The sequence below is a fragment of the Triturus cristatus genome, chromosome 5_2 (assembly GCF_964204655.1).
Source record: "Triturus cristatus chromosome 5_2, aTriCri1.1, whole genome shotgun sequence".
Lineage (NCBI taxonomy): Eukaryota > Metazoa > Chordata > Amphibia > Caudata > Salamandridae > Triturus > Triturus cristatus.
Genome location: NC_140588.1, coordinates 47756007 through 47772808, shown reverse-complemented (window position 1 = coordinate 47772808; position 16802 = coordinate 47756007). Strand labels below are relative to the sequence as shown.

The 16802-nt window shown below is 42.9% G+C and overlaps 1 protein-coding gene across 10 annotated transcripts in view; it reads right to left on the bottom strand.

The window, feature by feature from the left end:
- The window catches only part of FHOD3 (formin homology 2 domain containing 3), a 1229746-nt gene that overhangs the window by 411566 nt on the left and 801378 nt on the right, over window positions 1–16802 (bottom strand). For all 10 annotated transcript variants that reach the window (XM_085606822.1, XM_085606824.1, XM_085606823.1 and 7 more), the window contains exon 7: window positions 12254–12365. In XM_085606822.1, the coding sequence (XP_085462948.1) occupies window positions 12254–12365 (112 nt within the window). The remainder of the gene's footprint in view (window positions 1–12253; window positions 12366–16802) is intronic.

The window sequence follows — 16802 nt, the reverse complement described above, 5'->3', positions numbered from 1 at the left end:
TGCCGGTTCAATGAACACCCATAATTGACATCTTCTTGACGGGAAAATATAGGCAAATATGCTCCTGGACTGTTTCTTGGCGCCTAACTTTATATCCCACACCAAATGCTGAGTTTTTCTATACTGGGTATGTGACTGCCTTGTTATCGCTTGAAATAAATCTTACTATCATATTATAATACCTTTTGAGCACTTTCTACTCACAAAATTTGCCGTACGTACAGCTGGATAAACTATCTCAACTCTTCTCTCCAGTTGACAGTTTTTCGTCACAGACTGCGCTTCTATTGCTGTGTTATTTGTGTCTATGGGGAGAACCAAGTCTGTTAAAGGTGCTGCCTCAGCTCCTGCTTCTACTCTACGTCCTAAATCCACTGCATTGTCAACGTCAAATCCTTTTTTTGTACTACAGAGATTGATACCATGATTTTGCTCTGTGTGACAAATGGGGATGTATGAAGAACAGGGCTCTTTCCAGAAAGAAAGATGTATCACACATGAAAGCATCAACTCTGGGTCATTTTATGCAACAAGACTGTTAACCTTTCAGGAATATTTTTGTGGTTTTATTGAATAAACTTTGTTTGTCATAAAGGGTCTTCCCCATGTAGCATCATTGGTCATGTCTGCTGAATCTATTCTATGTAGCACTTATAAAGCGCATAACTACCTTTAGTCATCCCAGCGCTGATAGTGCAACACATGACGGATCGAGGAACCTAATATGAGCTGTTCTGCAAGAGCTAGGTCTTTAATGATTTGCGAAAGGAAAGTTCCTTATTTTATGATCGCAATGAGTCACTTCTGCCTTATTATTATAAGTATATTGGAAGCGCAGAGTACTCTTTGGTTGGAGAATGACATGAGCATGGCCAGGTCTGGGCATCCCCAGTAGAAAGGAGGCATTTTGGCTTAAAAGGCTACACAGGATTATACTATGTTTCAGCATGATTGTCCCAAAACAGAATTCTGTCCCAGTATATATTGCGTGTCAATCAATATTAAGTACCTGAAGAGCTGATGAGGCCCTGACCCCAAAGGTTAGCAGGACCATAGGAGACCCACCAGGTCTCGAATGTGTGATTGGTGTAGCAGACTGACCGAGTCTGAGAGGTGGGCATGGACGGCCTCTGTGAAAGGCCATCTTTCTTCAATGGCGTCTACCTGGAGAAGGAAGGGGAGGTGACAGAAGCTGAAGAGTGACAGATTCTATTAGATCAGCTGAAGACAGTCTTGGAATTCTGCTCTATAGCTAGACCGTCCTCCTTTGCTGTCCCTGTTGAGCAGTGACAGGTGCATTTACGCCAGATAGCGGTGCGACTTGGAAGTCCATCAGAGCTAACCACTTCAGACAAGCATCCTACAGATAAGATGAATGGTGATTGCTCATTGCAGCTTTTAACAGTGAGATGATGCTTCGCAAAGGACCGCTGCATTGCGTGCCTACACCATATTTCTCAGCTGGTCTGAGCTGACATGTCTGCACAAACGAGGATCTGCCCTTACAAGTGCCCTGAATTCAGACAGGGGCTCATCTCTCTCTTTTGACACTGTCAAGAGTGTACAACTTAGATTACATGTGGCCTTCTTGCAAGCTTCCTGTTAAAATATCTCCTATTTCCCCACTTTGGAATTACCATTACAGGGGGTCACAGTAATTCCAGGGGGGTGGTGGTGGGGGTGGGCAGGGAATAATGTGGACTATGAAATGTCGAGGAATAACAGGCCGGTTTTTCTCTTCCGATTCCCGCAAGCTTTCCTATGGAGTTTCACATGGATATCTGAATACTGTTAGCAGCTGAAATCTACGTGTAAAACACATTTCTGATGGGCCCGGTAACTCTGGTTACCCCAACCCATCGAACACTACGCCCACCTAGTGATGAGCACCACAGTGTGCTGCTTGAAGACTGTTTTTTTAGTACACTTAAGGAGCACACAGTACCGCTTTATAGTGTCTCTTTATTGAGAGAGGTCCAGGGTTGACCGCAGAATATAAAAACCTGTAGATTCATGGGAGGACAGATTATAAATGTTCAAATGGGATAGAAAATGGTCACATTGGAACGCATACCGAGGAAATCCCTGTACATCGCCTACTGTTGAAATGGAACTGAATGAGAAGTTGGGAAATGGGGGGGGGGGGGGGGGAGTATAATATGTACTGAGAACTAATGACTGTCCCTTACTATGCCTATATATCTTGGTTCTGTCGTTTCACAATGTATGAATGGCTGCAATGGAAAACCAATCAAAATAAATGTAAAAAAAAAAAAAATGTTCAAATGGGAGTCTTCCATTTTCCTTTGCTATTTCACCAGACTCAGTGCACGGACACTTTGCACCACTGAAGAGTGCAGCAAAGCCCTTTCACTGAGGGATATCTAAGAGGCCCTGGCCCCAAGTCCATTTTCCAAAGAATAATAATCAATTCATCAGCTCCCTGGGCACTCCAAACATCTAACTTTCCCTGGATTGCACTAGAATAACTATACGCAATTTCTCATTCATTCTCTCCTACCACAAGAGGTTTTATTTTTCAACTTTTGTGGGCCTTTTGGGTAATTGAACCCAATAGTTGTTTTATTACTGTAAGTTGAGCAGTAGGCGTGCATGGGCTCTGCAGGATGTAAAGGTGATCCATACCACATGGTAGCCGCTTTCATTTTCCCCATTAATGGGGCTTCCTCACGTGTGAATGGCTGCTGATCGGAATACTCGGGGAACCACCGAGTTCAGAGGGCTAAGAAAATAGTAAAACTGACTGTAAAAATAAATTCGACATCTCTTCGTTATGTCAGCAGAACAACGATATTATGTTATGCGGTGTTCTACAGGTTACGGCCCTTAAGCCCAGACAGAAAGAAAACCAGTAAAACTCCTTGCCCGTTAAGCCTTGCTAGAATTTTGTATTTTTCTATTTGTACTTTGTTATTTTATCAACATTTGCATCGACCATTCTAACATTCACGTGGCCCGTAGTGCTTTCTCAATCTGGGAGTGATTTCCTGAATTTCCATCCATTGGTTGTGCAATGTAGTTAGGTTGTGTATTGTAGTTAGTTTAATGTTAAGTGTCTAGTTAAATAACGATTTAAGTTGGTCTTTCAGTATGAAATGTCTCTGCTTGGATCAGTGGTTAATTTGTAAAAAAAAAAAAGAAAAAAAAAATAAGTGCTTGGGCTCTTGTAAGGAGGCAGCTTGAACCAGCCCATTTCTCCTGTCAGCGCCGTCTAAAACAGAACCAACTATTAACCATGAAAGTGTAGAGCCAGAGCTGCCAACTTCCGAGCTGAGGAACCAGATTTGAGTCACGGTGTTGACTCAACATCCTGTGACTTTGGGCAAATCACTTAATCTCCCCTTAAACGAATGTGTCCTTAACTGGTGCTCATGAAAAGCATCAGTGTTGATGATTAAGTGCCGGTGCTGAGCACCGAAAACCACCGGCTCAAATTAAGCACTGGCTTGGATTTGCCTAAGGGTGTTGCTGATTTTCGCTGCGCTTGATTTCCAGCAGCAGTTGACCTTTGAACTTCTGTGGACCCCCACTTTATCATTACTGTAATCTAGGTACTCCACTAATTAATTATTGGAAGCTGGGGCCGCTGGCTTAAGCAATTTTAAACTTCACAATATACAAAAATAAAGAAAAAGAAGTATACACCAAACAAAAGCCCAAATATTAAAATATTTTGCTTCTTTCACAAATATAAAAAAAAGTTTTCCCATATTCAATTTTGCTTCTTTATCAGTATGTATTTGATTCATTTTTATGCATCAATTTAAATATTTCTAAATTTGTAACACAGCCACCGACACACTGAGTAGGCCTCGTGGCCCCCCATGTCTATGGTTCCCCATCACCTAGTCTACACAGATAGATTTTGGACACCAATGCTCACGGCATAGAATAACTAGGCAAAATGAATAGTTACCTCCTGATAAGTTTTTTTTGCCTCAGTAATAATTTGTAATCTGTAGGCAAACAAAAGGCTCTCTGCCACCCCCAATCCTCTATATTAATATCAAAAACCACAGTATTGGCATTCATAGTAAAAACTGCCTCAGGGGTATTGCTTTTTTCTGAAACAATCGGTAATCTGTTACTCTTGCATTTTGGGTGACTCCTGCATGACTGACTGCTAGCACCTGGCCTTTTTTGCCATCCGTGCATGGTTGACCAAGTACATGTTTAAGATGAATCTAATAAAACAGAGGTGATGATTACTGGTGACTCAGGGCACAGAATGACCTGCTAACATAAGGCCTCAATAACTGGACCCCAGCCTAATACCCTTTATTTGAGATGGGAACCCTTGAGAGATTCTGGATCAGGACCATTCGATGGCCCCACAGTCTCGTCATTCCATTAAAAATAGGCGTTCCTGCTTGAAAAACCCAAATTGGATCTTTCCACTGCTCTCTTGTGCACCCTGGGCCCTGCCATCACGCCTTGGTATGCTCAAGCCTAGGGTTTTTCCCCAGCAGCAGTAGCAGTCACATTACTTGAGCGAATCTCTGCCTGCAAGCCAATTCAATACCAGACTAACCATCCAGAGAAGAACCCAGCTCAAACAAACCAAATCACGGCTTTGCGGTTGAAGCTGGAGGTCAGATGTCCGAGCAGCAGCAGTGGTTATATGATCTGGATACCGCTCTGCCAGTGAGTGAATAAGAAGCCAGGATTACCTTCCCCCAGAAGCACCTTAAACTCAGCAACCCAGGCTGTCCTCAGGCAGGCATCAGAATAAGAGGGCAGACTAAATCAGGAATGACTCCCATTCGGGCATGTGATCCCGAACCCCAGCTTCACACGTATCACGCAGCACAGCTCGGCGATACCCTTGCCATGAGCAGTTCCTTCTTGTCTCTCTGCCATGTCCCAACCAATCCCTCAAACACAGACTGATGCACACACCCAACCAAGGCACATATGCGCCATGTATGAGCAACCTCTTCAACACTCCGCTCATCCCCACCACTTCAGGCTTACCAAAGCACGTTACTAACGAGAGCTCAGCACTGCTGATACAGCCTCCATAGTAGACTTATTAAGATCAGATACACTTAGTGCCATCTTTATTGCAGGAATCTTTCTCAGGCTGTCACTTACATCGAATAATTTTACAGACATTGAGAACCTGTGGACATGCCACAGGACATCAACAAGAACCACAAGTTGACTGCAGATACCGGTACCCAATGAAACCATGCTTTGCAAAAGATTAACCGCTTACACGCTGGAATGGGAAGGAGCTGATCGATAACAAACATGCTATTACATTCCAGGAAAAGAAGTGGAGGCACACACACGGATGAAAGATCACTTGTCAAAACCAGCAGGTTGTTCATCACAGATGGTAAGACTGCCTCCTATGTAAAGGATTTCAATAATGCCTCTAGCACTCTTCAAGGTCCTTAAATACTTTGGGAACACAGTAATGGACCCAACCTTCTTAATCACCAACTGCAAGAACACGTGCCTGGACATCAACAACTTCTTCAAGGGCAGAGTAGTCAGAATCTAACAACTCAATGATAGCACATCTATTGCCAACATCCCCATAAGCCCACTTACTACACAATATGCCCTAATGACCTATCTTCCACACCATCCCTCTCCATAAAAGACATGGAATGTCTACTTCAGTCACTGATGGCAACGTCATATGAGGACGTGCTCATGTTATCATTATTCATGAAGAAGCTAACTGAAGAGGAGCTGGGCAGTGCTAAATTTGAGCCAGTGGTTTCCGGTGCTCAGCACTGGCACTTAATCATCAACACCGGTGCTTGAGCACCAGTTACGACACAATCATTTTTGGTAGGCACAGAGCGATTACGTGATGCGCCCCAAATCACAGGATGTTGAGCCAATGCTGAGACTCGAACCTGGTTTCCCAGCTCCAAAGTCGGCAGCTCTGGCCATTATGCAACATCCCCCTCCCTACTTGTAAGGTTTGTTGGTTCTGTGTTAGGCAGCGCTAACAGGAGAAATGGGCTGGTCGAAGCTGCCTCCTGATGAGAGCCCCAGCACTTATTTTTTTACAAATTAACCACTGTACTGGCCTCAGTCCTAAATGTTTATCGCCTGCCATTTGCAGATCAAGGGCAACAACTTTCTGAAGAACTGCCAGTGTAGCAAGCATCTAAGTAGTTAATAATGACCTTCAAGTCACATAAAAGGGCAATACATAACCATCGAGGCACGACTGACACAGTTGCACTATGAAATGGCTTTAATGGCGCCATTATATGGGGGTTTGTGTCATATATGAGAAACAGAACACAGCTGATCCAGGCCAGTCCATCCTGGTCTGAACCTTTCACTGTGACTTCTAGTGCCCCACCCCACCCAAAGCTCAATCTTCGAGCTAGTGATCTTCAACTTGCACATAGTGCTCCTCAGACTGGTACTGCTGACAAATATTTCATGATTTACCAGTCCACGTACCATACACAACTCTATCGGAGGCTCTCATCTAGCCTTGACCTGACCCACCTAAAGAACTGCTTCACAAATATTCAAGTTTGACCATCCATGGCCTAGCTCTAGCTACACTCAAACGAGCCTGAGGTTTTTCTCATTGCCAGTGTGAACAAGCAATCAAGATCATGTCAAGGAAAGCCGTGCTGGAATCAGTCAAGGTGACTTTAGACCACAGCTCGTTCATAGGGTTCTTCCCTGATGCCAATGTCAGCTTTAGGAAGCACATCACAAAAAAACAGAAGAGGACTACCTGGGGTCAACTAACCCCACTCTGAAGAAAGCAGCCATTCCAATGAAAGGAAAACCTTTGAACATCTGTCAAGAGGTGAGTTCTATTTCACCTCAATGGGACAATACTCGTCATGCTGCTATCCTCAAAGCTCACCTAACATCACAGAAGAGCATTATGTGTGCAGCAGCCCGCCTCTTTGAGCAGCTCCAGAAATTAAACAAGATAACTTCAAAGTCACAGAATCCACTGGCTCTCTTCCCCTCAGCCATCACCATAAAGTGCTGCTGTGTCATTTACGTGGCAGTCAGCATTTGTACTCTGTTGTACCTGGCCACCAAGATCAAGATGTCTGCAGGCATCTGTACAACGTGTATCACTAGCATCACCAGACTCAAAGCCGGAGACCGCAATCCTCCTGCTATGAATTGGGAGGGTATGAACGCTCAACCTCGGTAAAATAGTCAAGCACCACCTCTTCCCGGCTCTAGAAAACATCCGAAGACCTACTGTCCAAGTAACACCCAGTTGTAGTGTAACCTCCCAGATAATTTTCACAACTCAAGAATACCTACACTATCACGTCAGTACCATCCACCGACCCTCTCACTGAACCAGTACGCTCTTCTTGTTGTCCCTCTCCCTACTTATTGTGAGTGCTGGCTTATAACTTGCCTACCCTTGTAACCTCTTCCCCCTGCAGTCTCAAGCCAACTGTGAGCGTCCTTCTGCAGCCTTGACACAAAGCAATGCCCTCTCTCCCCAACCACAGTGGTACATTGCCCCATTGCGGTATACCGTACACATGTACATGGTAACAACATTTGCTGAGAGCAACACCTACAGTTCCAACACCATGATGCTGCTTGGCTCTTATGACTTCTGATGCCACAGGGTCATGATTAGCAGCTCTATACTCGCTTCACTTGCAACCCATTCCAAAGCAGATATCATGCGAGGCAGCATGCATAGCACACCCAACCCCCAACTAAAAAGGTCTCACTGATCTTGAAGGAGAAGGTCTCCAGATGTTATACAGCTGTTATCCTGCCAGAGACCTTCATTTTTTAACAATAGACTGCAGGTGGTTCTCTCCCATTACAAGGAACAGTGTACAGAGGGATGTGCCATTTTGATCTAGATAACTGTGGATGTATCTATCTTGCCTTACAATATACAGCAGAACACTTCTTTTTCATCCCCATACCCCCGCCCCTTCGCCTTATTAAAATACCTTCAACCCTCAGTTATCATGGCCATGGAGCTATGTGGCAAATATGTGTACTTCACAACAGCATTTTAGCATAACAAAACAGCGTGATGTGGTCAGGAGACATCACGGAGTTCACACAAGTACAAGGCAAGGATCTGTGAAGTGGGAGTGAGGTGAGCACAGGGGTGCGATAAGGCTTCTTCCAAGACAGTAGGAACAAAAATCTAGAGTTATTGGAATTATTCAAAACATCTTAATTTGTCTTTTCCGACAAGTATTTACTCAAGTTGTCAAGCTCTCAGCCCCTCATCTGTACACTAGTGTTCGAAATCCAGCGTTTCCACTTGGTTAACTTATGTGACTCTAGGCAAATTCCAATACTGTGCCGGGCTCCACTGTCCTCATCTTTACTAATGAGAGTCCTTAGAATCCAGCTGAACAACGTACTGAGCACCAAACAAAACCTAAACTTTACTGTACCTCTATTGTGTACCTCTCTTAGCCCTCGCTCTTCCTCGCCACTTCCTCCTAAACCCCATCTCATTTCTCTCTGTACAGCATATCCCACTCCCTACTCCACCCCTCTCTCCCCCACCATTCTCTCTTAATTTACTTAACCCTTTTTTTGCTTCCTCACCTCACCTCGCCACCCTCTACCCTCTCATTACCATACTCCTTTCTTGCCATTTATCGATTTCTAACTTCATGAACTCTTTTCTTTTTCTCACACCTCTTCTCTGCAGGTCCTTCCCCAATTCGGCTTATTCCTCTACCTCACCTATATCGACCTCTATCTAGATGTCTCTCTACCTTACCCGTCTCCACCCCCATGTCTGCATCAGGACTGTCTTTTTACCTCACCACCTCTCTTGCCCCATATACTTATCTACCTCATCTCTGTTCTCTATGTCACCTATGTTTCTCTACTTCTTCTCTTTTTGCTGTATACCTCATGTATCTTTCCACACTCTTATTATTATTAAATTAAATTTATAAGGCGCACAGCTACCCAGAGGTTTCCCGGGGCCATCGGACACACGCAAGAAGACAGAGCTGCACTATTGGTTAAATAACCATGTTTTAAGATCTTTGCGGAATTTGAAGTAAAAAGTTTCATGCCGGAGTTGTAAGGGGAGAGAATTCTACAGTGAAGGAGCTAAGCAGGCAAAGGTCCGACCACCCATACGTACTTGTTTGATCCGGGGTACTTGAAACTTAGTACGGATGTACCAAAGCACTGAGATACTGTGACGCTGCACCAGATTTAATCCTACGCATATAGCATAGGGCTTTAAATTTAGTGCGATTTTCCACCCTCAGCCAATGAAGGTCGCGGAGGGATCCTGAAATGGAGGCCTTTCTAGGTAATTGGCAAAGTAGTCTGGCCGCGGAATTCTGGACGACCTGCAGCTTACGAACCACCTCCTTGTTGGCTCCCAAATATAGGACGTTGCCATAGTCCAGTCTAGACACAAATAGGGCCTCTATAACTGTTTTTTGTGTAGACCTAGGCAGCATCCAAAGTATTTTTTTGAGCCATCTTAGGATGGTAAAAAAGGTCGAGGCGACCTTAAGCACTTGCTGCCACATAGAAAGTTAGTCATCTATGATTATACCAAGATTACGGACTGATTGTGACAGTTGGGGTAGATCACCCATTTGGGGTGGCCAGTGTTGGGGACACCTTCACTCCACTCTCTTCATTTCTCTTTGCCTCACTATTCTCTTTACCAGCCCATCTCTTTTATGCGTCTGCTCACATTGTCCCTCTCTCTATCTCGCAACTCTCTTTACACTGTGGGATCTCTATGTACCTCTCACTATCTTGAGTATCTCAATCTGTCTACTTCTACCACTGTCTGACTTAACATTTTCCAACTAACCTCTGTTTCTACCGCCCCCCCTCTCCCTCTTGATCTCGCTCTCTCTTTACTTCACCCCTCGATGTCCCTCATTCCCCTTCTTCTCTCTACATTCCCTTCTTGTCACTATCTCTGTCTATCTCACCCTAAAATCACTATATCTCTCTTTCTTTACCAACATCATCCTTTCTCTACCTCTCTATATTGTTTCTTCTGGCTAATTCACCTTCCACTTTGCACTTAACATCTCTCTTTCTATCTTACATGCTTCTCTACCTCATCGCTGTCTCTACCACCCTTCTCTCTCGCTACACTGTTCTTCTTTTTCTATCTGTTCACTTCTTTGACTAGACAGTTATTTTCGACTCAGTCAAGTAAGAGAAATGTGAGGCGGGGGGAGACAGGAAAATGCCAGAGTAATAAAGAGAATGAGAAAAAGGGACTGAAGGACGGTAAAGAGAAGGTAATTAGATTTTACAAGCTGGGATTGTGACAATCCACAGATAAGTGCTTTTATGTTTACTGCTGAAGCGACAACGCCAATGCTAAGGGGTGACTGATTTGTACTTATGAATATCCTGCAACTAAAACTAACGAATGAATTGTGTCATCTCGCTATAGATATCCAGCTGAAGCTCATAAAACACATTGTGTGGTTCCTGGAAAGAGGACTGACATCTTTATCATCGAAACATATTTAATCCGGATTGGTTCTCTTCATAGTAATCATGAAGACGTGAAACTCATGTAGTAGACATGAGTTAACTATGCATTGCTTAGTTAGTTAGTTCAGATGCCCGTTCCACTTATCTAGGAGAAGACACTCTCTTTGCCCTTGCCGGAAATTGTTAGATTCGTGTTTCTATAGATTTCCTGATTCTTGAGCTATGGTAATTCCTGGTTTCCTGACCTTGCACTGATTGGCAGTGTATTATTGAGTCTTGAGCGAGCACTGATTTGCAGTGCATCCTTTTTCCGGGACTAGCAACATTGTTTCCTTATTCCCTGAGCTAGCACTATTTTCAGTGCACTTGTATTTCCTGAGTTTATACTACTTTCAATGGTTGCCCTTTTCTTAGTCTTTGCTTCCTTATCCCTGATCCTTGGATCACAGTTTCCCTCTGTGCTTGCATTATTTTCCTTCTTCTCAGTTTCATGTTATGATATGTGTCTTTGCACCTGATTTACTTCCCCTTTTATAAGTGTGTTCTGTTAGTTTCTTTTCTGCCAAGTGTTATGAATATTTTCCTTTTTTTCCAATTAAACACTCTTCCTCTCTTAATGTAGTTGTTGTTGTATTACATTCTCCAGCCTTGTATTCACTGCCATAGGTATTCCTGTGTGAATTCTGTAGACAAAATAACTCGAAGAAGGCTCCACACAACCTTTCTTCAGGAAGGGAAGAGGGATTTTAAGTTTTAGGAAAGGGGGATAAACTCTCCTTAAGCAAACTATTACATGACAAAAATGATCCGACACCCGGCTATTTCACATGAGAAAACTGGTATATCGTATGGGTATCACCCTGTTATATATCATTATATCCTTTGCCCTGCATACATTTTTTATCATACCTAAACAACCTCGATTAAAGGGATACCTTGGTGGATGAAGATATTTTTATTATACTCTGAAGACCCTCGCTGAAGTAATATCCAAAGGGCTCACTGGAATATGGTCAAGCCCATCTTGGATTTAAGGGACGAGGATGTGACCCGATAATGAAGCATGCAACTACTAAAGTAGGTGAGGCTCTAACAAAAAAAAACTATTTGTTTTGTTTTATAACAGGGTAATATCCAGAGGACATATGAAATAGTCGGGTATGGGACTTCTGTGTGAACACCAGGCTGCAAGGACACAGTTGCCAGTCTAGGCAGTGTTTCTCGTATTCTGTGAGTATTGTCTTTATGCAATCTTTTATCAGATTGCTGAAATGATCAGGTCCACAGAGCCTTCCCTTGCCAGTATGTCCTACATGTGAATACTATGGAGACAGCTCTGTAGTTGAGGAACATAAGGAGTTTCTGTCTTTCTGTTTGAGGCTCCTAGGCCTTTACTACACTTCCTAATCAGCATTAATATTGTTATCTGAAAGCCCAACACATCCTACATGTTAGTTTTTTCTGAATAGTAACTCGTGCACCGGACCTTCCTGAGAATTGTCTTCTTTAAGTGTGCCAGACTCCCTACCAGGGTCCCACTTCAGAAGTGACTCCTTCTGCCATCTTTGGCCAATCTTCTTATCCCTTTGTTACCCTTGCCGCACCTCCCTGAAGAGACCTTGACATCAATGTTCTACATTATCCTTAACAGTGCTCCATATATCGCTAACAAATATTTTAAAGCAATTCGCGAGTCATGCTTCGAACATACATTTGCATTACATGTGCACAATTTAGTATTTGTAATTTATGTCACGTGGCTCTGGGAGAACACAAATCCTTTGGAACTCACCTCTTTTCTTGTCCACAGCATTGACGGCCTGAATTAAAAGGGGTGCGTTGGACTCCGTGTACTCCACAAACACCAGCAGGAGCTTCAGCGCTGTCTTCACCACCAGGCGGAACTGAGAGACAAGAAAGAATCGCACTTTTTAGGAAGCACACAGTACCTTCATATTTCTTGCAAGTAGCGCTTTATAGTTTTAGGAGTCCATCGGCAATGCTTTGCGCTGCAGCCAGGGAGCTTCATAGTGCATCAATTATGGATCTGGTCATTATCCTGTAAATCTCTATAAAAGTCATTACTTACCATAAAGCAATCATTAAAACCAGAAGTCAAGTGTTCATAATTTAAAAAAAACCTTCTCCTAATTCACCTAGTAAATTGCTGCAGACCACTTCTAAAATCCTGACTACTGGAATAGGCAACACTAGGTAATTGGTTCTCATGGGACCTGCAATGAATGAGCTATGTTTTTCAGAGACATAATGAGAGTGTATTGATGTCAGCACACTCTAAAGAGGGCAGAAGGGACGTCTGCTGCTTTTTGGCAAATGTCCCACATCCTCCAAACTCTAACACAGGCCCAATGTCTCCTTCAGAATGACAAACATTGCAGTGCCTCTTAAACTGAATATTTCACCAAATGTGACCAGACCTGCGTTTCTCCTCTGATTGGAATGCACCATAGTTACAGTGGAAAGTGATGGAGAATATTATTAGGAAACATGGTGGTCTAATGATCCCAGCAGGCCAGCATCCCGGTGATGGGAGCTAATCGTAGTGGAGAAGAACATGGAGCCTCGTCAGGTGCCCAAAGGCAAGATCTATCAGTTTTTTTGTACGTAATCCAACTGAACCCTTTCAAAGTCCATTATAAACCATACATTTTCATCTTTCAATATTTATTTAACAAAGTTCAACAGATGCCTATCCAGGCTTTTCTTCCAGAACATATGGCTGTTCATCATTCCTCATAATGTGGATGACATGGACCCAATGCCTTTCGGGCTAACTGCCCGTTCTCAGGGGTCACTATGATATAAAAATACATATAACCACCAACAATAACCGGTGTGGTGTCAGATCACCTATACTTAAATGGTATGACCCAAAAAGAATATAAATTAATCTCCACCAAAAGCACTCGAACAAATTGTAGTGGGTCACGAATTGTGACCTACCTCATTAATATTCAGATAGGTCTACTTATGACCCACTACGAATCGCTATTTAAGGAATAGGGGCTTAATAACCCCTTTCTACATTAGTGATAGTGAATACTAACTAGTGATTCACAAACAAATCGCTATTTGGATATCATATTAGTATGCTTGCACATCTAGCCCTTAGTCTACTGTACTAAAAGCGTTAGAATATGGAAAGATACTGCACAGATATTGGCCAGTTCTAAACCACAGCTAATCACTGACAGCTGTGTTGAACCTACTGGAAAAAAGTCTGGGATAAGCAGGAAGATGATGGCAGGATTTACTTCCGCACCTGCTGCCTTGACATATGCACTGCATTGCAAATCATCCACCCAGTGGCCACAGCCCAAAATACCTTCTGAACTTGGACATGCATAAATAAAGTAACTACAGCTGGCAGGTGGTATGAGAGAGGCAGTAAAGGTAGGACTTGAACCCACAGGAGCAGTGCACAAAGTAAGAAGCTGGACTAAAAATTATATGACAAAATGCTCCGTAGACAGTCAAATAACTTGAAATCCATGACCAACCACAAAATATACACCGAAGAGGCATAATCATGCCGTTGTGATTGTCCTTTCCCTGACACTTCTCTATCGATGATAGCGCCTGGACCTTCAATCTCTTCTACACTCATGATAATGTAATGTATTCCTTGTACCAGCATCTCCAGGACTGGTTTTCAGATATGAAATTAAATTTTTAGAATAATGCTTGTGCTGTAAAAACCTGGAGGGGGCTGCTCCGAGGCAGAGTTGGTTGAGCCACTTCCATCGGGTCAAACGCCTGTGATTTTTAAAGGGGAGGGTCTCTTTAAAGATACATTTCTTTGATTTTCTGTCTTCAGCAGACACCACTCTTAAAATGTCCTAATACCTTAAATTAATATCTTAGATAGTTACAGAAACGTTTTGAGACAATTCTTCTTAACAGTTCGGTCTATGACAGTTCTATTCTTGAGAGAGCATGCCATCTTTTTGTTCCAATCTGTGCCATCACCAAGGGATTAAAAACACATGCCGGCCATTCCTACTTTCCCCTAAATTTTCACTAATCTTGAATTGCTAGGACACATCCTTTCCGAATGAGAATAGACGCTACCACGAGGTGTCTTTCTGGCTCCTTGGACTTCTTGATTATGATGCGCATGAGTTGCCCAGTGTATCACACATCGGGTTATACCAAGTCCATCGTCCATGCAGGGAGATCAGGGAAGGGAACAATAAGATGAGGGCGGCTCATCAGCTTAGACTTCGTAACCCCTGCAGATAGTCATTTTATGCCTTTGGAGCAGCATTATATAATGTTTAGCTTGTCTGTGCCATTACAGAAGGGAGTCCGCCATATGCATCAGCCAATAGCAGCAATGGGTGCAGACTCACGTCTATAACGCTGACGGGTCCTATAGAGCGCCCTGACGCTCCACCAGCGCTGCACCCGCCTCGGGGCTCACAGCAGTTACTCAAGACTCCATTCTTTATCTCCTCCTCTACACTGTTTTTAAAATTTTCCTGTGGGCATCACTGTTTTACCTTCTCTCACCAAATCAATATCTCAATTTTTGTTTTTTTGCAACTTAGAATTTTATACGCTCAGTTACAATAATGCTGATGAAATAATGAGTCACAAGGGTCAGTGTCATTAAAGGCGGAGTCTGACAGTCAACTTATACATTTATGTTTAAAAATCTTCGCCCCAAAGCAATTGTCAACAAGGACATATGACAGTACACAAGTTCTTGTGCGCTTAATGTGTCGAAAAAGAGGCTGTATTTTAAAATATCCTACATGGTTAAGGCACCTGCTTCAGGCTTCTTTGTGTGCCCAGCAAATTTCAGAGGATAATAATAATGGTAAGATAACTCTGGCGGTTAATGCACTTGCTGGAGGGATCTATGTGTTGTCTAGGCACAGTTTGCTCTTATAAAGTGTTATAGATGGATAATGTGCCTGCTACAGAGCACATTACAGATTTGTATTTTATGTAGATAGCTTAGAGGGTTACTGCTTTTGCCGCAAAGATATTTTTGTTACTTGTAGTTTGTAAGTTGCAATCCTTCTAATATAGCGCTGTGAGCTGGCATCAAGGAGCTGCATGCGAATTGCAATGCATGAGTGTAGAGCCATATTGTTTTTTTCTCAATCTTTAATTATTCTTAGATTAATAAAAAGGTACCTTGTGGTAGTATTAAAGTCATATTAGTACAGACAACCCAACCACTGTGTTACACTTTAAATCCTGATTGTGTGTTTCTCCCAAGAATGCACTCTTTATATATAAAGCCTACCAGAATGGACGATATGTGACTTCTCCACCTTGTATCACTCATTGTTTTATGTATAATTTTCTGTACATTGATTTACACACTTGTGTCTCAGTATAATGTGTGTGTGTGTGTGATGTAAAGTGATCTGACACCCTACCTAGGCATGAGTAGTGCTATAAAAGAGAATAAATAAAATATAGTGCAATTTAAATCATTATTAGTGCAATTACTCGTACAGCCAAATACATGTGACATTCTTACACTGCATGCATATCTCTTACATACAGGGGTGGAGCAAAATCAAAAAACAGCCTTCAAATCACTTTTATGTACCTGTGAAGTGATGAAAAGTTGTGCTGCTTTGTTTCCCTCCATTTCATTGACATCTAGGTGTTAGGTTATCCCGCAGCTCTCAGACAGGATGAGACCTTGTCAAAAGGTGGGCTGGTGGCACTTTAAGTCGGGCCTTTGTGTTGGGCTCAGCTTGAAGCGAAGATGAGAAAGCCCCCTCACCCTATGCAGGTTGCTGTTCCAAACAAGTAGCAGACCACATGTGGGCATTGCCAGATGTGTCACACTAGGACAAATTCAGCACATTTCACTGGGGCCAGAGCGAATCCCGGATCTGACTCAATAATGGATGCTGCATCCACCTCATTTCCTGCACTGCTTCCCACTAGTTTGCGGATGACACCCGTCCCACATTAATGATTCATTCTCACTGTCTCTTTGTTTGCTGATCTTCCAGGTTAGAATAATGTGCCTTTTCTGCTCCACTGCACCCAACACCATTTTATATTTAACATTTTGTTCTTTTTGAGTTCGAATCTATCGTCCTTATATATGCCACCAGCTTCAGGATTCATTGCAACAGAAAAATTCTGCTCTGTGTGATGCATTGATACCCTGGTCCTCAGCAAACATGTCTACATTAACATCCAATTCCTGGCCGTGTCTGACCACTCCTATTAACACACTGCAACAGGCATAAACTTTGACTAGTGTTCTTCGTTTACCTTTTCTAGATCCACTTTTGCTGCCCCACAGACGCCAGAAAGACTGGCTCTGTAGGACAGAGCCTTTA